General features: G+C 34.7%; 4 protein-coding genes across 4 annotated transcripts; 3 read left to right on the forward strand and 1 right to left on the reverse strand.

Annotated features, from left to right (window-relative positions):
* Positions 1-1,272: 1,272 nt before the first annotated feature.
* LOC145628506 (uncharacterized) lies at positions 1,273-4,810 on the forward strand. The gene is made up of 2 exons (XM_081680818.1): positions 1,273-4,002; positions 4,157-4,810. Exon 1 carries the CDS (start codon positions 1,772-1,774, stop codon positions 3,962-3,964), a length of 2,193 nt encoding a protein of 730 aa, XP_081536944.1. The 5' UTR covers positions 1,273-1,771; the 3' UTR covers positions 3,965-4,002; positions 4,157-4,810.
* Positions 4,811-5,941: 1,131 nt separating this feature from the next.
* Positions 5,942-8,376, forward strand: LOC145628508 (pentatricopeptide repeat-containing protein At1g62350-like). The gene is made up of 2 exons (XM_081680820.1): positions 5,942-6,505; positions 7,683-8,376. Exons 1-2 carry the CDS (start codon positions 6,086-6,088, stop codon positions 8,097-8,099), a joined length of 837 nt encoding a protein of 278 aa, XP_081536946.1. The 5' UTR covers positions 5,942-6,085; the 3' UTR covers positions 8,100-8,376.
* Positions 8,377-8,427: 51 nt separating this feature from the next.
* LOC145628507 (protein HAPLESS 2-like) lies at positions 8,428-13,560 on the reverse strand. Its single transcript, XM_081680819.1, has 18 exons — positions 13,269-13,560; positions 12,976-13,119; positions 12,672-12,760; positions 12,479-12,518; positions 12,307-12,364; positions 12,152-12,212; positions 11,889-11,967; positions 11,647-11,781; positions 11,347-11,541; positions 11,028-11,108; positions 10,844-10,944; positions 10,576-10,693; positions 10,445-10,477; positions 10,255-10,348; positions 10,052-10,140; positions 9,804-9,919; positions 9,151-9,251; positions 8,428-9,046 (listed from the first exon to the last, which is right to left on the reverse strand). The coding sequence occupies exons 1-18, from the start codon at positions 13,509-13,511 to the stop codon at positions 8,559-8,561; spliced, it is 2,265 nt and encodes a 754-aa protein (XP_081536945.1). The 5' UTR covers positions 13,512-13,560; the 3' UTR covers positions 8,428-8,558.
* Positions 13,561-14,553: 993 nt separating this feature from the next.
* LOC145628510 (protein CLT1, chloroplastic-like) lies at positions 14,554-21,004 on the forward strand. The gene is made up of 10 exons (XM_081680821.1): positions 14,554-15,032; positions 17,137-17,282; positions 17,408-17,445; positions 17,744-17,859; positions 18,575-18,674; positions 18,796-18,831; positions 19,307-19,357; positions 19,478-19,601; positions 20,345-20,470; positions 20,646-21,004. Exons 1-10 carry the CDS (start codon positions 14,608-14,610, stop codon positions 20,804-20,806), a joined length of 1,323 nt encoding a protein of 440 aa, XP_081536947.1. The 5' UTR covers positions 14,554-14,607; the 3' UTR covers positions 20,807-21,004.
* Positions 21,005-23,022: the final 2,018 nt, after the last annotated feature.

Consider the following 23,022-nt stretch of genomic DNA (forward strand, 5'->3'; position numbering starts at 1 on the left):
CAATATGATTTGTTTTTTTTATATATTAGTACATTAATCAAGTCAAGACCATTACATGAATAGTGGAAAAAGTCAAACTGTAATACTTATTAAAACACAGAGAGAGTACCTACATCACAATACTTGCAACACATTACAATTAAAAAAGTACTTTATTTGCACTAAATGAGTATATATGGACTATAAGTGAGATGTATGAGAAATTTAATTACGCAGTATTGTGTATAAGCAAGTGCACAATTAAGATAAAGTTATAATCAAAATGTTTTATATAAAGTACGAGTAGTTTTTTTTTATTTATGGTGATGTCTCGGTATATTGATTGAACATGTTTTGTAACTGTGGCAATGTCTTGGTATGTTGATTGAACATCGATTATGTTATATGGTCTGATCCTCTTCTACTCGACTTAAATGATATAATCATATAAGACATCATTACATATCTCACATAATTCCAGTCAATATAAATATATATATTTCTCACTTAGTATGATTTTTTACAATTATAAAACAGAGTAGTACCCAGTTTTTTTTTTTTTTTTTTTTTTTTTTTTTTTTTTTTTTTTTTTTTTTTTTTTGTGGAGAACTGTTTGTAAAAAAAACTTTCAAGTGTACATTTTTGTTTAACAAACCTCAAAAGTATACGGTGCATTTTTCTAAACATTGGGCGTACATGAAACAATTTTCTTTATTTTTCTTGCAGACAGAGTATGATAGATTATGAGCTATAAACATAATTGACCGAGGAACATGACAAAAGAAAATTATTTAAAATTGTTACATAAATGATTTAAATTTATCGCTAGGTTTTTATGTTTCCAATGTTGCCAGATAATGAGTTAGGGCCTAATCACATTTACTAAACTGAGATGAACTGAACTGAATTGAATATTTTATGAGAAAGGGAAATTAAGAGCTGAACTGAACTGAACTGATTGGAGCTTAACTGAAGTAAATGTGAACAGGCCCTTAGGGCCTGTTCTCATTGACTGAACTCAGTTGAATTGAACTGAACTGAGCTGAATTGAACTGAATTAAAATGAATATTTTATAAGAGAAGGAAATTAGGAGCTGAACTGAACTGAAATGAACTGAACTGAACTGAAATGAATATTTTATAAGAGAAGGAAATCAGGAGCTGAACTGAACTGAACTGAACTGAGCTGAGCTGAAATGAATTGAATTGAACTGAACTGAATTTCAACGTATGAGAACAGTCCCTTAGTAAATAAAAACTATTCCTAAATAATTTTTAGCATAATAAAAATATTTTTAAATTATCAAAGTCATAATTACATAGAATCATAAATTTCCTATACGATTTCATACAAAATAGCAACAGAGAATCCCCCTACTTCCAATACCATTTTGTAGTTAATAAGGTTTAAACTCGTGACCTCAATGTCACAAAGTAAGTTCTCCACCAACTCCGTATCGGAAAACACTTTATTAGTGATTCTATAAAACCGTATAGACTAGAGAGACGGTACTTTATTAAACTGTTTTTTTAAAAAAAAAAATAAAAAATAGACTGTGGTCACTCGCTACTGCTCGTATAAATTTATACTCAACCGTGATCATTCAGTCATTCACCAAGTACGTTTTCCTCATCAAAATAGGAACCTTTCCCTGTAATCTGGATTATAACACTCGAAATTCCAAAGGTATGAGTTTTTTCCTTTCAATTTTGTCTTAATCAACCTGTATAAATTTATCTTGTTCGATAAAAAAAATCAAATTGAGTTTATGCCCACCAACTGTTTGTTGAAATGCTTCAGAGACTACTTTTCGACAATCCTCGTTCATATCATCGTAATTATGCCCAATACAACTTAATATGCACAATTTCATCTCTCTCAACTCATTTTTCTGGGGAAAATTCAGTTCAGAGTGATAGTATAGATGCCCAAATAGTATCATTATGCAGAAAAGACCAATCTTTTGCAGCAGCAGCTGCATTATTTGACAATGCCTTTAGTTTAGGGACAACCCCTTCTGCCCAAACATGTAATTTCCTCGTTAATGAGCTTAGGAATGCAGGGGAGCATAAATTGGCATATTCGGTGTATAAGAAAATGACCCATGTTGGTGTTCAGCCACTGTTCTATTCACTGGCTGCCCTGGTTGAGTATTTGGTGAGATCGCCCGAGCCTGCTTACGCTTTAGGTGCTGTTGCGCTGTTATGGAAGCGCGGTTTTGTGGTTAAAGTATACCTCATGAATATTGTACTGAAGGGTTTGTGTCGAAACGGGGAAATAGATAGAGCAATGCAGGTTTTGCAAGAAATGTCGAACAACTCTATAATGCCTGATAATATTAGCTACAATACAGTAACCAATGCTCTTTGTAAGGCAAAGAGGGTGGTGGATGCGTCGAATTTGATGGATCAAATGAAGAGAGCAGGTTGCTGTCCTGATGTGAAATCGTATACTATTATTATAGATGGCTTGTGTAAAATGGGTAAGGTGGAAGATGCGATGGGATTGATGGAAGAGATGAAGGAAAACAGTTTTGATGTGGATGTTGTTGCTTATAGTGCTCTCATCAAAGGTTTTTGCATACAAGGAAATGCTGATAAAGTTGAAGAGCTTTTTCATGAAATGTTGGAAAGGGGATTGACTCCTAATGTGATCTCTTATTCGTGTGTGTTGCATTTTTTTTCCACAATGGGCCGGTGGAAAAAAGTTGCAGCAATGGTAAAAGAGATGACGGGAAGGGGGATACATCCGGATGCAACTATATATTCAGGTCTAATTGATGGACTTTGCAGAAATCAGAAGACTACAAAAGCTATTGCCATGTTGAAGTTGATGCTAGAAAAAGGTGAAGAACCACTTGCTGCAACGTACAATAGTGTGATCAGTGCTCTTTGCAAAGATGGTTTGGTATCTGAGTCTTTTGATATATTGAAAATGATGATGGATAAGGGGAGGAAGCCCGACATGCTTACATACACTACATTGCTCAAAGGTCTTCTTGACATTGGTAAAGTTGATGATGCGATAATGATTTTTAATTCAGTATTTGAAGATGAAGCTTATGTTCAGCCAGATGCTATGGCATTCAATACAATGATCATAGGGCTTTGCAAGGAAGGTTGCCTTAGTAAGGCTGAAGAATTTTACCGTAAGATGGTTGTAGCAGGAATCTGTGGGGATGAGGTCACTTATACCACACTCATTGGGGGGTATCTGAAGGCAGGAAATGTTTATGAATGTCTGGAGATATGGAAAAACATGCTCAGGGAGAGAATAGTTCCAACTTCATACACATATGGCATCTTGATTGATGGTTTCTGCAAGTTGCGTATGATTAACATTGCGAAAGGTCTTTTTTTGAAATTGAAGGATTTTGGTTTGAGTCCCCGAGATGTGGACTATAATATGTTGATGACAGCATTGTGTAAAGAAGGTAGTGTGGATCAGGCAAGGATGTTATTCAATAATATGAAGGAAACAAACTGTGAACCATGTATTATCTCATTTATGGTGATGATTCACGGAGCCCTTAAATCAGGTGATTTCCATTATGGCAAAACACTACTCACCGATATGCTTCAAAGGGGTTTGGCTCCTGATGCTATTTTGTTTTCCACGCTAATTGGGAGGTTCTCAGATGTTGGACTGATGGATGAGGCCAAGCAACTTTTTGAAAGGATGGTTGCTAAAGGCTTCACACCAACTAGTGATGTTTATCAGAATTTGCTTATGGGGTATTGTTTAAAGGGTGATATGAATGAAGTTATTAATTTGCTTCATCAAATGGCAACTGAGAATCTTGAGCTAAACTCAGAGATGAGAGCAACAATCTTGACATGTCTGTGTCATTGCACTGATTTGAATATGGTGGATCTTCTTCCGACATTCTCTCAAGAAGCTCTAAAAGAAGATGGCATCCCTTGCAATGATTTTCTTGAAAATCTTCAGAAGTTCCATTCTAAAATTCCAATGCTTGCTTCTTAATGCCCTTCCTGAAGAAACTTTAGCTTGTGTGATGGCTAGTAAGTCCATTCTCTTATTCTGTCATTGTTTATTTTTGATGTCAATAAACCTCTTTGCATCTATGGTTCTCTCTTTTTGTGTACAGTTGTCTGCCTTGGCTGCGGATACATATAGAACTCACCTTTTTTTTTTTTTTTTTTTTTTGGTCTTTAGGTGGCCTCTTTGTTGATTGCATTCTTCACTTAACCACAAGTAACTTTCTGTTTGGATTCGACTCCTCTAGAAATAGCAGCAAATGAGGCAGCGGTTCTTGAAACTGAGCGCAACACATGCAGATGAACACAATCAAAAGTTTTGAGAGATAAACGAGGTAAGTATGAGTCAGTATCCAAACATTGTTGAGGCATCTGAGAGTTCAGAGACACAAATTGCTGCTCCACATCAATTGACAAACAATGTTGTTGTACATGAAATTCAACACAGCGCTCTTGCTGTTGAAGCTATATAATGTTTACAGGAAATGATCAATAATGGTATGAGCCAGAATTTAAATCTTGATATTATATGTTTACCGAATTGATTGATTAGGCTTACGGGACTAGGCTCACGCAACACGAGCTTGGACAGGGAAATAACCATCTTATAGGGTAGTAAAGCAGAAATTATTCCATAGGAGGAGTCAGATTATTTTTAACATTGACCTTTTTACTGCCTAGATCATTTTTAGTGCACAGTATGTCCTATGGTCCAGAATATTGCTCATGATGATTTTTCTTTGAGCTTTTTCATCCATCCATATTGATTATGTATATTAGCTGTAAAAGACATGATTCTGTTTACGGAAAGAGTTGCACATCTGATGACAGATATTACAGAAAATGATTACACAAATTCACTAACAGCTGATTTTTGCTGAGATTAGAATTGTTGAACTGAAAGATAATTAATTATGAGACGTAATTACACAACTGCCAATCTGCCATCCCTCCGGAGTCTGGAGAGCGAACGGAGATAATTAATTAGCAGATGTTCATGTTATCATGTATGCAAATAGTAGATCTTAATTAATCAGTTTTTGAGAAATTTCATATCCAATCTTATGCTAATGCTTCAATCATGTAAAACTTAACTTTAGCTTTAGATTATCGGCTAAGTCCACTGATGTGCAAAATTTGGAAACCCAGGACACAAGCATCTGAGATATGGCAGCCTAAGAAGCTTCCTTAACAACAGGTTCATAAATCAATCAGGTCTTAACAAAATGCTACAATATCCTAGCAAAATCAACAATCCTGCTTATATTGTCAAGACTTAGAAAGCTGCAAATGTAAGGACTGCCTGAATAAGCTCATCAATTAGAGCTTCATTTTCACCACAATCCTCAACCCCACGACAAAAATTCCCTTATTTATGTGTGGTATATTCTTATATCGCCAAATTTCAAAGAAAAGGTGAGTGAATGTGAGACCCAACTCAATAGAAAACAACGCAAGTAACTTTGGACACTTGAAATACTCCCTCCGTCACATATTACTCGCAAGTCGCAACAAAGGAATATTTTGTGTCTCACAAATAATACCCCTTTATTGCGAGTAATATGTGACGGAGGGAGTAATAAAATGGGATAAGTAAATTAATACAAAGGGTAAAAATATCACAAATGACTATAATTTTATAGTCTGTATAAGCAAAATGACGTACATAAGAATTGATCCAAATCTTACTTATCATAAAAAATAAAAAAGAAATAAAAATATAAAATGTTATTTCAAATCTCGAGTGTCATCCCTAATTCTTGATTAAAAAAATCAAGTCTTTTAGTTTTGGTTTAAGATTTTTTTTATTTTTTGACCAGAAGTTTTGGTTTAAAGTTAGGACTTAGGACCTATTGAAATATTTAGTCAACAGCCCTTTGTGTTTAGTCAAAATCTCGCACAAGTCAATCAGACTCGGGTTATAATTAAGTCCAAAATAGCAAGTCGATATATAGCTTACTACTCGTACTCCATCTTGATACAGTTGAGTAGAGACTCGTAGTAATTGAAGTATCAAATTTCTGCTAATTTGCCGCCATTAATGAAACTAAACGACTACTAAAATTCTGGGAATTCAACAAAAAAACCCAAGGTTGATTCATAATCCATGTTTGTTTATACTCGTTCAGCTAAATCACTTCTCCGAGCAATTTCAATTTCAACTTCAACATCAAACCCAGAAACAATTTCTCTTCTTTTCCCTAAAACCCTAAACCCTAATTTCAACAACAATAAATTCGACGTCGAATTTCAATGGTTAAATCGGAAAATCAGCACTAGTTCATCGGCGGCGAGAGGAGGAGGGGGAGGAGTGTGGCGGAACCCTAATAGTATATCAATATGGAGGAGAAAGAAAGAAATTGGGAAAGAGGGTTTAATTGTTGCCAAAGAATTGAAGCGTCTTCAATCAAACCCTGTTCGTCTTCAACGTTGTATTCAATCTCATGTTTCTCGACTACTTAAATCTGATCTTGTTTCTGTTCTTGCTGAGTTTCAACGCCAAGATCAAGTTTTTCTCTCCATGAAAGTATGATTTTTTTTTACTCTTTCTTTTGTTATTTTTAGGTTTAGGAATTTGATAATTTGTTGGAAATTATGTTGTAGTTTTTCTTGTTGATTATGGTTTGATAATATGTATTGGTTTTGGACTTTTGGAATAGAATCTCTGCAATTTGTATGAAATGAGAATCAGCTGCACCTTAAATTAGTTCTGATCAATATTAATCAGTTTTCGTTTACAAATAATCATTACAGTTCGAATTCAATAATTGAAAATTAGGTTTGATTGGTGTAATAACTTACAAAGTACAATTTTGATAAGAAAAATCGATTGAGCTTAGTAGATAAAGAACGAAACTTTAGGCAATGTACATGATTTAGAAAAAAGATTGATGACTATATGTGGGGTTTGTAGGATGGATGCCTGTATTTTGAGTTGGTTTGACATTTCTTCCTGTTTAATGTAGTTAGATGAAGATGGGTTACACATTAATACATTATGGTAATATTGGTGTAAAAATTCTCTTGGTAGTACATCAAGAATTAAATTATGTATGGTATTGTTTTTGATTGGCTAGAACTAGATGGTTGTGGCCTTCGGGCCTTGTGGGAGCATCCATCATAGATTTGGAGACGTTGAAGGTCTGATTCTATGTTGGATAGCTACTTTTGGATAGATTGATAGATTTCCTTGTTGAGATGGGCTGTGTATTATCAAAATGATATAGATTTATATCATTAAGTTAAACCATCAATTGTAGTTTATAGATAAATGAGTTATATATCTGAAGATAAGTACTCTGTAGGTGGGATTCACTAGGGTCTTACTAAAAAGGGATAGTGCCCAGTTACCTACTGACCAGGGGAGGGGAGGGAGGGGGGGGGGGGGGGGGGGGGAGCATGGCCATTTGCTATAGCCACTCCTGCAAGCTGCTGTCAGATTTCAGGTGTAATGGTTATGACTTGTAAGGGTTCTCATTATGATTTATCCGTAATCAGGTATACCGACAACTAAATACTGGTTTTCTAATTTTCAGCCTGATATGTTCTCTATACTTGCTTGATCTATGATTTGAAAATAAACAATGTGACCTGGTGGTGCATTTGTAAGAGTTCAGCAATTCATGCTTCTTTTATTAGAAATGTGAAATATGTATGGTAGAACAACTGTTGCTGATTTTAATTTCTGGTTTTCCCTGTCACAGTTGTATGATGTGGTGCGGAAAGAGATATGGTACCGTCCAGACATGTTCTTCTACAGGGACATGCTCATGATGCTTGCAAGGAACAAAAAGGTAGATGAAGCAAAGCGGGTATGGGAAGACTTAAAGAGGGAAGAAGTCCTATTTGATCAGCACACTTTCGGTGACATTATGAGGGCCTTTTTGGACAATGAACTGCCAGGTGAGGCAATGGAAATATATGCTGAAATGAGGCAATCCCCCGATCCTCCTCTTTCACTTCCTTTTCGAGTCATTCTGAAAGGGCTTATAACATATCCTGAATTGAGGGAGAAGATCAAAGCTGACTTTCTGGAGCTATTCCCTGGATACTCGGTTTATGATCCTCCTGAAGACCTCTTTGAAGACCAAGACTGGAAAACAGAGAGTGATTTGGATTAGTGAGGTAAGCTTACCAACCTTAGTTGTTTGAGAGAGAGAGAGAGAGAGGGGAGATTTTTGAGTCTTTGGGACCGTGAGTATTTATGTTCCTTGGAAAAAAGAAATAGAAAAAGTTTTTTTCATTGGTTGAAACCTCAACTGAAAGTCTGTAACTGGACAAATTTGTATCTATGTTTTACATGAGAAAAATTAAGCCTAAAAGGTACTCTGTACTGTTTATATACCAAACAATTGAGATTGCTGTAATACAATACACCTGATGAACACATTCTCTCAAGTTCCTAAAGGTAATCCATTTTGTACTTAGATATTAACAACTCTACATAAATTTTCCGCAATCCCACCTGTGGGTATGAATGAAATTTGGAGTTTTTCTTGCGCTTAAGGGAATTTCATCATAGTCTTTCATTCATGTTTTTCGCTTGATGTATACTTCTCTTGATACAAATGTTCTCATCATCAAAGAAAGGAAGGTTCACTTTCGTAAGGCTCATGAATATCTTCCTTGTCATATATTTGAAAATCGGATGTCCTTTCGTTGGCTCTCCTTCCTTTCCTATGCCTGTGATGCCGAATCAAATCACCCTGATTATCCAAATGCTGGATTGCACCGGTGCTACTTCGATGCTTGCCATGTTTATGCTTATCTTTATGGACATGATGCAAATACTGATTATAATCGCTTGATCGATGTGCTGCATGGTGATGAACTTGTTCATTGTCCTTCTTCCTGTGCCTATGCTTTACTTCATGCATGTTGTGATGATGGTGTGTTCGGTGATGGTGAGGTCGGTGTCTCTTGTGATGAATTTGGTGATGATCATGCTGAGCTCTATGCCTTGGTACTTTTTTGTGCCTCGGCGTACCTTCCCAGCAATGATCTTCCCACCAGTCGTAGAGAGGATCAAACAGTCCTTTTTGTTGTAAAAGCCATAGAAGCACAAGCACTAAATGCCAACAGAAAATGTTGCAATTAAGGCTAGTTAATTTTTATTGGATTCAAATGCTGAATTAATGATGCAGAGAAAAAAAAAATAAAAAAAATGGTTACCTGTAGGAAAGATGGACAAAAATAATCCAAACAAGATGACCCAACTCATGCACACATATTGAATGTGACAGTGGAAGTCGAAGAACCCTGAACACTTGCTTCTACTCAAAACAACAATGTAAAATAACTGTTTAGATTCATTAGAACATGGAATGAGAAAGCAGATTTTAACACTTTTGCCTATATCAGTACAACTACTATATTTAGTTTCATAATTTGAAGCCATCACAATTATCCAAGATAAAATCTAGCAGGTAATGTCTAGAGACACGGGTTACTGTTGTTGAAGTTGGCAGAACTGTCAGAATTTTCGTTCCTCACAGTTCGAACACAATTTAGTCTGTAGTTTGAACTCACAGGAATCCTCTTAAATAGACTTTTAGGCTTGCTTTGTATATTTTCTGATGATTTTTTTTTTGTTTGATGTTTATCAGTCTATGCCGAAACATAAGAATCTAGAGTTTTAAAACTCACAGAAATCCTCCAATATTAGTTTCAGGCAATTTCTTGGCTTTCTGACAAAACTGCTAGTATCAATATTTTAGTGAAGTGTATTCAGTTTAGTTACTCTTTTTTAACATGGGAAACGAAACAACTATTACAAAATTATGTCACATAAGCAAAATTTTCAAGGACATTCTCAATACAAATACCTGCAATTCTTTCCTGTGATGAAGTCTAATAAACTAGCCCAAAACTTGTTCCATATGTCTTTGATAATTCCAAATAAACTTGCTGTCTCAGACTTTGGTGGCTGAAAGGGGGCTCCCTGTAGTATATTTTGTTGCATCAGTTATAATCCGCATACAAGTGGTCTATAATGTGTAAACTCGAGTGTGAGTGCATAAAATTGGCATTGTGAAGTAATCCTCTTTAAGTGCAGTGTGAGAACATTTTATACCTGTGTTCCATTGTCAAGCACAGTGGCTGTAGTGGTGAACTGACATTCAGCTCTATCGACTTCATTAAATTCCGAATCTTTTAAAATTGCTGCATTCAGGGAATCACTTAAACTGAATAACATGTGATACAAATCTATACCAAAGCACAGCACAAGCTTGAAAGCAAAACAATCAGGATCAGCAAAAAGAAATAAATATGTACCAGAACAGGCATATTTTGAAGCTTGATCAGAAGTTGGATAGATTTTGAATGATCGATTACCAACCTCGTCAGGCTTCATGATAAAAAATTGTTCCTGCAATCATATGTTTGTGAACATAAAATCCAGGAACTCAGAGTAGTCATGAAAATGTAAGATCAATAATCACAATGAAAATTTCGAATCAAGTACCTCCATCATTGTCACACCTTTTGAGCATTTAAACTGTAAATATACAAAAATCAATTTACAAACTGTCTAATGAAGTATGAGAATCCAAAGAGGAAAATTTGGGAACACAGATTATAGTATCATTGGCATACCGTCAAGCTGTATGAAGCTTCCACTTTTCCGGTGTTCTTTGTTTTTATATCTGCAGTCCCATATTGTGCAAGCGCTTCAAATGTAGGGACAGTAACACCTAAAATCTTTCCAGGGCTCCTACAATTACACAAGAAATAAACTTTAAAACATTTCAGTAGAAAACTATCATATCAGAAATAATTCAGAATATAGCAGCAAAAGACAAGAACAAACTTTAGAATGTGGCAAGCAACTTAGCCAGCATATTTAGTAAAAACATACACTAACCTCTGATAAACATATTCTATGTCATCAGCTGCTAATTCTATCACAAGATTAGTGTTAATAGCTTCAGAAATCCCAAAGGAAAATGTACGAGGCCCTGCACCCTGTATGCCTTTTCAGTTAATGATAGACTGAGACTGACAATAGTTTTATAGTTGAAAATGTAACACAGAATCTGTAGACGTACTGGGTGCTCATTTATCCTTTCAAACCTTCCTACCACACCATACAACGGTGGTTGATGCCTAGCAATTCGATTCTGATCAGCCTGTGTAACATTAGTCAGAACACTTTCAGTCTCACCAGACAATTTTGTGTTAAAACATGCCAAAATACAGAGAAGACTATAGATAGACGAGCACAAATTAAAAAAACAAACAGTTTTGTACAAACATATTGCCTATATTAACTCAATTAGATCAGAAAAACTCAGGAATAGAGAAAGGACATAAGATGAAAAAAACCCGTAGTGCAGTTACTTCTATTTTTCAGCTCGAGGTACTAACTTCATAAAAATTCCACAGCTGGTTGTGCAAACAACTCCAGTACGGGGAGGTGCAGAAATCTGGCTGACCATTGAAAGCCTCATAACCAACTCCAATTTTGTTGCATTCAAGGCCATCCAATGTGAACCTCACTCTCTCAAGTAGCATATACATAGAAAAATTACGTCCTAGGTCTGGAGGCTGGCCTGGTCCATGCTTCAGACACAAAAGAGGAAAAAAAAAAAGGTCAGTCTCAGTTTTCAGTCCAAATTCATTGGTAGCATAGCCAAAATTAAGGTTGCACAATGACAAGCAACATACCACCCTCGGTATCACTAGGTAGAAGTCCTCAAATGATGGTATATTAGTGTAACCACCAAAATCGCCAACAAGATTTACTCTGAGGAAGCTGTCACTGGACACAGCTGTTCGGATATCAGGACCAACAATCACTTCCTGAAGGTGAGCCAAGAATCCAACATAATAGCCATATGATTAACAATAAAGAAGGAGAAAGAAACCAACAAATTCACTTAACACAAAAATGTTATGATGTGACTTACTGATACTTTAGATCCAGTCTTGACTTCAACCCGAACACTAAATCCTATAGTTCTCTGCCCAATGCCAAATATATGGAACCTAAAAACATTATCAAGTTCATTATGTTATCTTGATAATATTAGGCTCGAAAATAGCAGATGTTCAACTAGCTCACTCTTTTCACTACATAAATCCACCAGACTATAAGATTATTGACATTAGAAAACTTTATCTTGAAGCAATTCAGGTTCATCAGTAGGCAACAAGGAGTCAGTTGGCTTACCAATCACCAGGAAATCGTAGACAATGTGCAGTATTCGCTTTCCCCTTTACCAGCTTGTCAACTGATAAGCAAACATAAATGATAACACATAAGCTTACAGTCAATCCCTATGGACACGAATTCTGAACTTGTTCGATTAGTTTTTAGAAGCTTACAAAAGTTTCCACATGAAGAAGGTACTCGTCTTCTATCACCACAAGGACAGCAAACCGGCTGGTGTTGGGCATTAAGATACAATTAAAACCAGGACAGTAATTTGATTACAAATTTCGAAAATTGTATATAAATTTACACAGTGTAGTGTTCAAGATCAACAAATAAATATACCTGAGAGGCTTCAATAACATGACCTTGATCATCCTTCAACCTATAAATCGAATGACAAAAGAAAGGAGTCATCAAACTCACATAAACTAAGCCACAAATACATATAAAAAACATATATCTATATAAGCCACAACATAATCAAAGCTCGAATTATGTGATTAAGGGCAAACACCCTCAGAGTAAGTAGGATTACCTCTCACATATCTTCACAACATGAGAATCAGCATCCGGCTCACACTTTCGCGTCTTGACATAATATTCTTGGGGTTTATATGGGACATCCTGAACATTTGATGCTGAAACATGTCAATTACCATCAAATTTTTCAATAGAAAAAAACACAAGAAACAAACTTAACATTCCTAATTATACAAGAAAGTTGCTTAAAGTTTCAACACAAGTAATGTTATGCCATTATAAACATAGACTACACCCCATGCCAAAACACACATCAGCAATGACACGTGTTATTATAAACAGATACTAATTAGCCATACTCGTATATAAGTAAGATCAAACACGGCATAAGCAGCAGATTTGTTGACAGTAATCACAGGAGGCAATCGCAAAGTCTGCATCTTATTCGTCGAGTTTTCCTCCACCTCTGCAACCTCTGCCACCATCGACGCTTCTCCTCCACTCTTAAAAAAAAACCATAATAAGTGAGAAACAAAATTTGTTTCTCATGGGGCATTTTCGTGAATAAATTAACAACTTTTTTTTAATTATTGTGGGCTCCACAATTGAATAAAACACGACAATGAGTTAACAACTAAAACAACCAACTTACAGAGTTGCTAGGAACAGCCATGTTAATGATGATCTTGCGAGTACAATTAAGATTACCATCATTATTAGAACCATTTGCTTCTGTAGGAGAAGTCTTCTCACATTTTTCGAGTTTCGATTTCGAAAGTATCTGAATTGCCTCTCCATATCCAAATCTTCCTCCAACACCGCGATTTTTTACAAAAAATGGGAGGATGTTTAACAAAACCAATGTTAACAACATCATCCTACAAACCCTTTGCATTGTTACACCATACTCCAAGATTTTCCAAAATATAAGTAGATTTTTTAATGTGTTGATATAAATTCAGTTATGACTGCAAACATAAACCAAAACAAGGTATAAGTATAAGAAATCATATTGCAAAATAATTATAAACCAAAATCATGAACTAAACAAACACAATAAATTAAAAAAAAAAAAAAAAAAAGTGTTAGTTGAAGAAAACATACGATGGTCTGATGAATAATGGGAGGGAAGGAAGGAGATGGATATAACTAACTGCTACTTTATTTATTTATTAATTTTTTGAAATATTATTTTAGGAAAAAAAAAAAAAAAAAGTGAAATGGTTTCCTTTACTTCTGTTTTGTACGGATGTAAGTTATAGATGTAAGTTAAATATGTTATGTGATATAATGTCTTGGTTTGAAATAAGCGCGGGTTTAGATAAGTCTAAAGATGTATTTTAAAATTAAAATTCAAATCTACCGCGAAATTATATGGTAAATCTTATACAAATCATAAATCCTACAAAATTAGGCTCAATTTTGATTGCCTAAAGTTTGATTTTGATCAAGTAATTTTGATTGGAGTATTAGTTTACAGCACTTCAATTAAATAAAATTTAAAAAATTATTAAATACAGAGTACAAAAGTTCATTTTAACAAGTATGATTTTGCCATCTAATCCAATTTACTCATATAAATATTTTTTGATCCAATCAAATTCCAACAATATAGAAGTATATTGAATCAATTTTAATTGAATTGAGGAAGCAAAGATTAATAAATAGATTTCCCAAATAAATCACTCATTACGTCATCATCAAATGTACTGGTATAATTATTTTATTTTTTATTTATTTTTTTATCAAATGTATAAATTAGAAAGCCGCCAAACATCTCAGTTCATTTTTCTCCTCTCTTTCCCAATCAATTAAAATATTCTCAATTAATGCCTTTTCGATGTTTTTTGTTTTTCTCCATTAAAATAAAATTCCCACTTTTTTGTTTTTTATTATTTTTTCCTCTATAAATATCTACACTTCTCATATTTTTCTTCAATTCCAAAAAAAAAAAAAAAAAAATTTCAGAGGAGAGAGAAACACAGTGAACTATGTCGGCGATTTCCCGGCGACTTTCCGCCGGCGCCGGAATACCACCACCGGAAATCCGGCGATTCAGCATGCAATTCCGACAACCACTAACAACTCTCCGATTATCACGAAATTCGCCGACATCAAATGATAATCAATATCAACGGCTACAATGTATTCATCATCAGGTCAACGTCAACCGTTGGATTGAGGTGAGATCGGACGGTGGAGAAGAGAGATGGAAGAGGAAGAAGACAACGTCGTTTCGGTGTAAGGTTGGAGTTGGAGAAGTTGATGAGAAGGAAGAGAGAGATCGAACAGTGAAGGTGATGGTTGCAGCTGGAGCTACGGTAGTACTGGGTGTAGCGAATCGGGTTTTGTATAAGTTGGCTTTGGTGCCTTTGAAACATTACCCCTTTTTCCTCGCTCAACTCGCCACTTTCGGGTATTTTATCCGTTCTTTTTTAATTGCAACGTGTTTTCACATTATTTATCAATGTACTTTACTATAAATGTTCCGCGGTAAAAGTAGATATTGAGGCGAATCTAATAAGAAACTCGAGTCTTTATTTGCTTATGTTTTGTTGTGAATTAAATTAAGTATAAAATGAATTGTTTTATTAGAAGTATTTAAATATTCTAATAATGAGGTGTTTATTTAATTTACGTTTTGTTGCGACTTAAATTAAGTATTATCCATATTCCATAATTTACGTTTTTGTTGAAGTAATTGAAATTACACATATATGGCAAGACTACGTAAGATCAGCCCATATAATCATTATTTTATATTGTAATATTTTATATCTCACAAATAATACCCTTATGTTGGGTGTAATTTAGACCGGAGGTAGTAATTAATTTCGTCGTAATAATATAAAGTAGGAAATGTTTTACGGAGTAATTTTTATGCTAAATGTTTGTTATTTATGGTGATTTTTTACTTAATTTGATGAATTTTCTGCTCAAGTTCATTCATTTGTGCGTGTGATTTTTTGCAATGGGGTCATGGTAATATTCTTTATCTTGTAGTGGGGTCAAATTAAATGATGTTCTGATTCTTATAATAAGAGAAGATGAACTGGTGAAAAAGCTATTTCTCCTCAATTAAATAGCTTTTTGAATGTTTTGGGGGTTAAATTCCTAACTTTGTCAAAAATATAATTGATGATTTAATATGGAGTCGAATGAAGTAGAATTTATATTGGGAACCCTTAAACACCGTTACTTTTGATTTGTCTTGAATTCCAAGAGCCTTTTGGTAATATATTCAAATGCTATGGAGTAGTAATGCATTGCCGAGCATAATGAAGTACGAGTAGATGTCTATTTTTTACGAGAGCATAATGTATGTGTCTAATGTGTGGCCATGTGGGAACTAGGGAGAGAGTCTGCATTGTTGATTCTTTATGATCTGTTTAGATTACTTTTACCAAAAGCAACAGTAGGAATCGTTTAGAAAGTGGAAACGTAAGCTTTATAAAAACAAGATAAAGTTGGAAGTATAGTTGTAATGATTTACAAGACCTTTGTCCTTTGATAGAAAGGAATTTTTTTTTTTTTTTTTTTTCTGTAAGTCATGTAGTTGACAATTTGATGGTGGAGGTGGCTGGTTGGAGTGGTTGATGCTAATTTTAGAGCGATTCTGTATGTTTTTGGAAAGCATTTTTGTTTATAACAAAATTATTGAAATAACTGCTCGAGTGAGCGGCTCAAAATCAATTTGGGTGTGGTCCAAACAGGACTATTTGAAATCTTAACAACTTGGCAATGAAAGTTCTTTCAATTTGTCAAATTGAGAATCAGTGAATGAAAGTTGCACAATGTGCATTTTTAGCAATCAGCATCTAGATCAATTATACAAAGTATAATTCTTCGACTGTTCTGCTTGCACACTGTTTGTAGTAATTTGTCTCCTACAATCTGCTATGTTTTTCAGGGCTTATTATTGTTAGGAACTTTATTTATTTTTGGTCATATGGTCCCGCTGTCCACCATCTTTTGATCTTTTGACTTGCAAAAAGTTCAAATAATGCCTGGCACCAAGAGAAATGCTTTCTTTGTATGTAGATTCCTTAAGAATGGTGTGCAAGGTTATACAAATGATTTTACCAGCAATTACTAGGCATGAATTGCTAACTCTAACTCTACTGTTACTCTGAACTCTTTTGCTTCCTCTCCTCTGCATTTATTTATAGTTGATTACTATCTCGTAGGAGATTGAAATGAAAGATAGCATTCTACGAGAGCTTACTCAGGATAGTTTCCTGGATTTGGTAACCAATATACTAGTAGTATGTTGTATATTAAAGCCATGTTCTTTTCACTTGAAAACTTCTGAACTTAACTGAATTGATTTGACCTCTGAATTTAACTGAACTTTGTTGCAGAGTGAACTTGTTGACTTTATCTAAGCTTATTAAATGTGAAAGTTTATTGTTGATTGGTTGTAGAACAGGGCATAAGTTTCTGTAGAGTTGGATCTATAACGATATTAGGCTGTTACTATGTTACATTTATTTATACTTTAGCTGTGTTTCTTTATACAGATATGTATTTGTATATTTCTCTATCCTGTATCTTCGGCATCGTGCGGGCTTTGTCACTAAGGAGATGCTGTCATTGCCTCAAGTTCCGTTTCTCGGAGTTGGGTTATTAGAGGCTCTAGCAGCGGTATCTGGAATGGCAGCGGCAAGTAAGGTTAATGTGTTACTCTATTTGAATCATATTTTTGTTCTTCAGGAGTTTCATTAGAAGATCTTGAATGTTTAGGGTTTAATTTAATCTGATGATTTTCAAATTTTTTGTGGTTTTGAACAGCAATGCTTTCTGGTGCATCGATTCCCATTTTGTCTCAGGTATAATTTATTGAAATATCCAGATTATGTGGGCTAAACTCTCAAGAAAGTTGCAAATATAGCTTTGTATAAATTTTAAACCATAATATATATACATACCAAAATGCATTATTGTATTCGAGAATATTTTGACTTTATGAGTATGAGATGGTCATCAACATGTCCGTTACATGTGTGTTTTGACATATGAAGCAAAGCTTCAGTTGCAAGCTGCAATACGTTAGCAGTCATGGTTGATTGTTGGTCAATCCACTTTGCAGTGGCGGTAAAAGAACTAATGTGTCCATCTTTTCTGCAGACATTTCTTGTTTGGCAACTTCTCCTGTCTGCTATATTCCTTGGAAGGAGATATAATGTAAATCAACTAGTGGGTTGCTTATTGGTCTCTATGGGCGTAATAATAACTGTAGCTAGGTGAGTTGCGTTTCTTCTGTATTATACATTATTGTCCTGATTTTTTTATTCGAACTTTACAACCGTTTTGTATTTAGGATCTGAAGTTTGAGTGTAGAATCCTGTTGTCAATAAATGTTTGGAAACAACTTTGAATTGATAGTATTAGAAATTCCGTTACCAGAAATCAGAGGTTCATCACTCTGTTTTAAACTTCAAGATGCTTTTTTGTATGTTACTTGACCTACCAGTAGTAGAACTTGTCTCCTTTCATGCATTTCTGTCGTGCTGTCATAAAAATGTGGATTCCATTTCCCAAAATGGAGGACTGGAGACATCACAGTAATGTTCTCCCAAGTTGGTTGTATGGATTGTACATCTTAAGTTCAACTATGTTCTGCACTAACTTTTCTTTTACTAATATCTGCTTTTGATGGTACTAGTTATAATGATTATTCGAATGTTTAATTTTGCCATGAAAGAGCTCTATATGGGAAGCCATTCCATTTGGACTAATGATATTGATTGTTCGTTTGAACTGTTGTCTTTGCTCCCTACTTCCTTTTTTTTTTTTAATGTAGAAGAAGGTAGACTAAGATCTACCAGTATTCACTTCAATGGAATCCCTTGCAGTATTCTGTGAGTAGAGATAGAAATAGTTTTTGCCACTTGGTGGATTCAGACTTAAATTATTGTTACTAACTAGATACTGAATGCTCTTGATATTGTATTGCAGTGGATCTGGTGCTGGTCCCTCCTTGAATGACACCGGCCTATTCTGGAGTTTTTTGATGATTTTTTCATTTTTTTTACAAGCAGCTGATACGATTTTGAAGGTAATTATAAACTACAAACCGATATGCTGAACTTGTTATTTTATCATTGTGCCTCCTGTTGTCAAGTTTTGCTGGTTCTATGATTATGCAATATCTGATGGACTATTGCATTATGTTTTAGGAAGTAATTTTTCTGGACGCTGCTGAGCGATTAAAGGTATATCTGTTGCTGGGTTTGTACCATTTATAAGTGCTTTCCTCGCCGTAAGATTCTGATCTTTTGATGGTTGTAATGTGAATGGTTGCGTTATGCGGCTTGAAAATCGGGTGATATGAATGAGAAGTTGGAAAATGAAAGAACTGGAATACTGGATACTGAGGGAGTAAACCAGATACTTTTTTTAAAAAAAAAACCAGATACTTGACTCCATATATGTTGGCACTTGATATAATAAATTATAGAATGGTCCTTGAGTTACATAATGAAGTGAATAACTGAATAAGTTAAGTTGAACGTCCCAAACAGATTTTGTAGGCATGGTTCAATATCTACTTTAGGCGTATTACTTCATCCATGTGTCATTATAATGATAATGAAAAAAATGTTTTTTTTTTTAATCTCTTTGTCCAAGGTTTTTGCTATCTGTTATCTTGTGATAAATTGTAAAAATGAATGTTGGTCCTTGTCACAGGGAGGTTCAGTTGATCTATTTGTTGTAAATTCGTTTGGATCTGCTTATCAAGTAAGTATCTGATAACATCAAGACATTTTAATGATTCCTTAGTGCCGCAAGTGGTTTCCATGGGTTACACTACTCATGTTTGATTTCTGTACCTGAAATTTGTTTCCTCACGTCATGCAGGCACTCTTTATATGCCTTCTTCTACCCTTCCTGTCGAAATTATGGGGCATACCATTTAATCAACTTCCGTCATACCTTAAAGATGGAGCAGCATGCTTTCTCAATATCAATAGTCTCTCAACGGGTACGGCTAATATTAAAACATATTTTACTTTGACCTCTCTTCCCTTGGAGTGTTTTTGAAAGCAGTCTTTCTGTTCAAAGTGGGGTTCGTCTCATGCTTTCAGACTCTGCTTCGGCAGGATCCTTAAAAAATGGTTATAGTCATCGTTCTTTTACGTTATACCATTTGCAACATGACCTTGCAAATTTTGTCTATTAATTTGGTTTATTGTTATATCACTATATCTAACGAAGTAACAAAGTATATTAGTGTTTGAGAATTCCATAGGCTGATACGTTTGGAAATTATTTTCTTATTGTGCCATAAATATAGTTTAGGGTCATCAATTACATATTATGCATCTCATATTTACTAGGGCCAAGGGAGCAAATATGCATTGCATACGGAAGAGGTAAACTATTTTCTTTGGGGTGAGTGTCTTGTGGAACTAGTAGACGAAGTTCTCTCATTTTCATTTCCTGCTCTAGTATTATGAACTATCGATACTTATTTTGGAGTTTATCCTTTCAGTGTTATCATGAACATTTTTAAGGTTGTTTTGAAGCAGATTTAATGATTTATAGACAATTTTTTGCCTGTCCTTTTCAGTAGTACATGTAAATTTTGAGTGTGTAGGAATTGGGCGACTTGCTTTTTTCAAACCTTCCAAATTAATGCTCGTCCATAACATTTTGTTCAATTTTGTCTTGACACTATTATAGAGTGGAACTTCTGAATAGTCAGTGTTTTTGGCTACTCTGCAGGATGCAATGGTGCTCCCTTGTTGCCTTTGCTCTTTATTATCGTGAACATGGGTTACAATATATCTTTGCTGCATCTTCTTAAAATCTCCTCAGCAGTGGTATCTTGCCTTGCCTCTACAGTTTCAGGTACACATTACATATTTAATTAGTTCAAGCTTTAAAACAGGCATTGATGTTCCGTTTGTTTGATTCTGGAAATCCTAATCACATGTACCATGCAAAATTCACCTTTTGCTTATTCCATGAGAGTCTTCAAGGTTTTGACATTGATATGCTGATGTCCCTTGTAATTTGAATGCAGTGCCCTTGTCTGTGTTTATCTTCACTTTGCCTCTGCCGTATCTTGGTGCTGGTACTGCTCTTCCTCCAGGCTTTGTGGCCGGTGCTGTCGTCCTTGTGCTGGGATTGTTTTTCTACTCATGGAGGCCCGCGATGGTGCCTGCCAGTGCAACCACTTCATGATTTAGTTAGCTCATTAGTGAGAAGAATATTACCATTGTTGTAGCTGCTTTGATGTGCTTGTAGCAATTGTTTGTTTAGTCGTAGGGGGCTTACTGATTATTTAGAAATAAGCATATGTTTAGTGATAGGAAGATTACTGAAACTGACAGGATGTAGTCTATTCCTTGGCATCAAGAAATGTTGATGTTTCATGTGCAAGTTCGGTTTATGACATGTAGGGGGAGCACATATAAACATTCAATTCATCAATGTGTTACGAAGGGTAAACACTTGGATTAGTATTATGCTACACAGGGTTGCACAAAATGCAATACACTGTGCTTCACTTGCTTACCCAATTGTTTGTGTGATGTGAATTCGTTGAGGTGCGAGCATGTGCATCAAATACGTTGGTGCGTCAGTGCGTGCATATAGGATTGCATGCTCTTCCACTCTTCCAGAATGAACATTATCAAAAATTGATGACTAGAGGAGATATACAATTTTAAACCAAATGATTGTTATACTCAAATTGATACTACTATAGTCTAGGCATCAGTAACTTTAAGATTCAAAAGGACTTGCAAAATGATAATCATATTCAAGTTTTAAGTTGTAAAATGAAGGTCTACAATGGGCCCTTTGTGTGTCATAAATGAGGCTATGTGTTCGGCCCACTATATATGGACCTGGCTCATACATGATTTTGGGCTCTACTACTTAAAAACACTTTGTATAAATATTTATTTTTATTTTTATTAATTATGTAAACTTTTAAGTACACACCTAAGGTTTTTTACCCTCATTTTAAAAGACCTCCAATTGAACCAAACAAAAAAAATAACAAAATGGTATAGTGAAATATCATGTACTGCGACCTTTGGGTATACAAAATAATCAATTTCTCAAAAGAGATTATAATATATACTTGGGTCAAAGTTCACCAAGGGTATATTATTTTGCTCATTAAAACGGTTATTGCTCATTTACTCATCAAATAAGCTAAAAATAAAAATAAAAAATAACATTTAGTGCACTGGGAGTTAGGGTGTTAAAAACTTGCAACCGACCCGACCCAAAAAAATTAAATTCAGATATCGACTTGTTTGGACACAATAATTTTGCGTGACTCTAAAAGATAGACCCGACCCGACTTCATCAAATCTAACCCGAACATCCGAATTGACACCTCTATTTGGATATATGTAATAATTTTCAATATTTTTAAGGTAAGAAAAACCTTGATCAAATCTTTACTCTCACAATTTATATTTTATTAATTTTCATAATTTTTATGGGCAGATACTTGGAAGTAGGTGGTAAGGTGGAGATCGATCCTCACTTTCAAACAATCTCACTTGGATTATATGAGCAAAATTTGTAAGAACTTGTAAATTTGCAACTCAAACTTTAAAAACTAAGAGTTTTTCTTGCAATACATTGAGATCGAAATTGGTGTGAAAGAGAGAAATAAGGTTGATAGTGATCTGGAAATTCACTTGTCCACCTACAATGTGTGTAGTGAGTTGGCATTCCCAAATGGCGGTGCCCCATGTTCTCCTAGGAACTAGATTTATTGTAAACTTTACATCTAAAACGGAGTGGGTGATGATTGATGAACCCATGAGAATGAGAACTAGCGCGTTATAGTCTGATTGGATATCCGATCCGAAAAGAAAATCCCAGTTCAACTCTGATTATTCACAACCCTACTTAATGTAAGTTTATATGAGGTATTATATTGAGCATTAAGAAACACCTAGACAAATTAAATCAACTTGTTACCCAAAATTTTGGCCGTGTTTAAGGTATTGTTGACTCGAAAGTTAAAATGATTCAACTTAAAAGTAATGTAGACATAAAATTGTACTCCTAATTGACCATTTTTCCATGTCTAATTGATGGAGATCATATAACTATCAGATTTATAATTAAAGATTAAATTAGTAAGTTTGCAACGACAAACATAAAACTCCCTATATTTGAATAAGTGAAATGTGATTACTCATACTCATTTTTAGTTGTCAAAAAAACATGAATTTGAATAATTTGCACTATAATATACGCAGTCAGCAGTCCTAAACTCCTAAATTCATAATCACTCGTAATTGATCAACCAAAATAACTACCAAAATAAGAAACTTTTTTAAAAAAAAAAAAAAAAAAAAGAGAGTCGATTAAACAGAAATTAAGCAAAATCAAGGCCCCACAAAAGAGTCAAACAACCAATAGAATGA

Source organism: Chenopodium album, chromosome 4 (assembly GCF_948465745.1).
Source record: "Chenopodium album chromosome 4, dcCheAlbu1.1, whole genome shotgun sequence".
NCBI lineage: Eukaryota > Viridiplantae > Streptophyta > Magnoliopsida > Caryophyllales > Amaranthaceae > Chenopodium > Chenopodium album.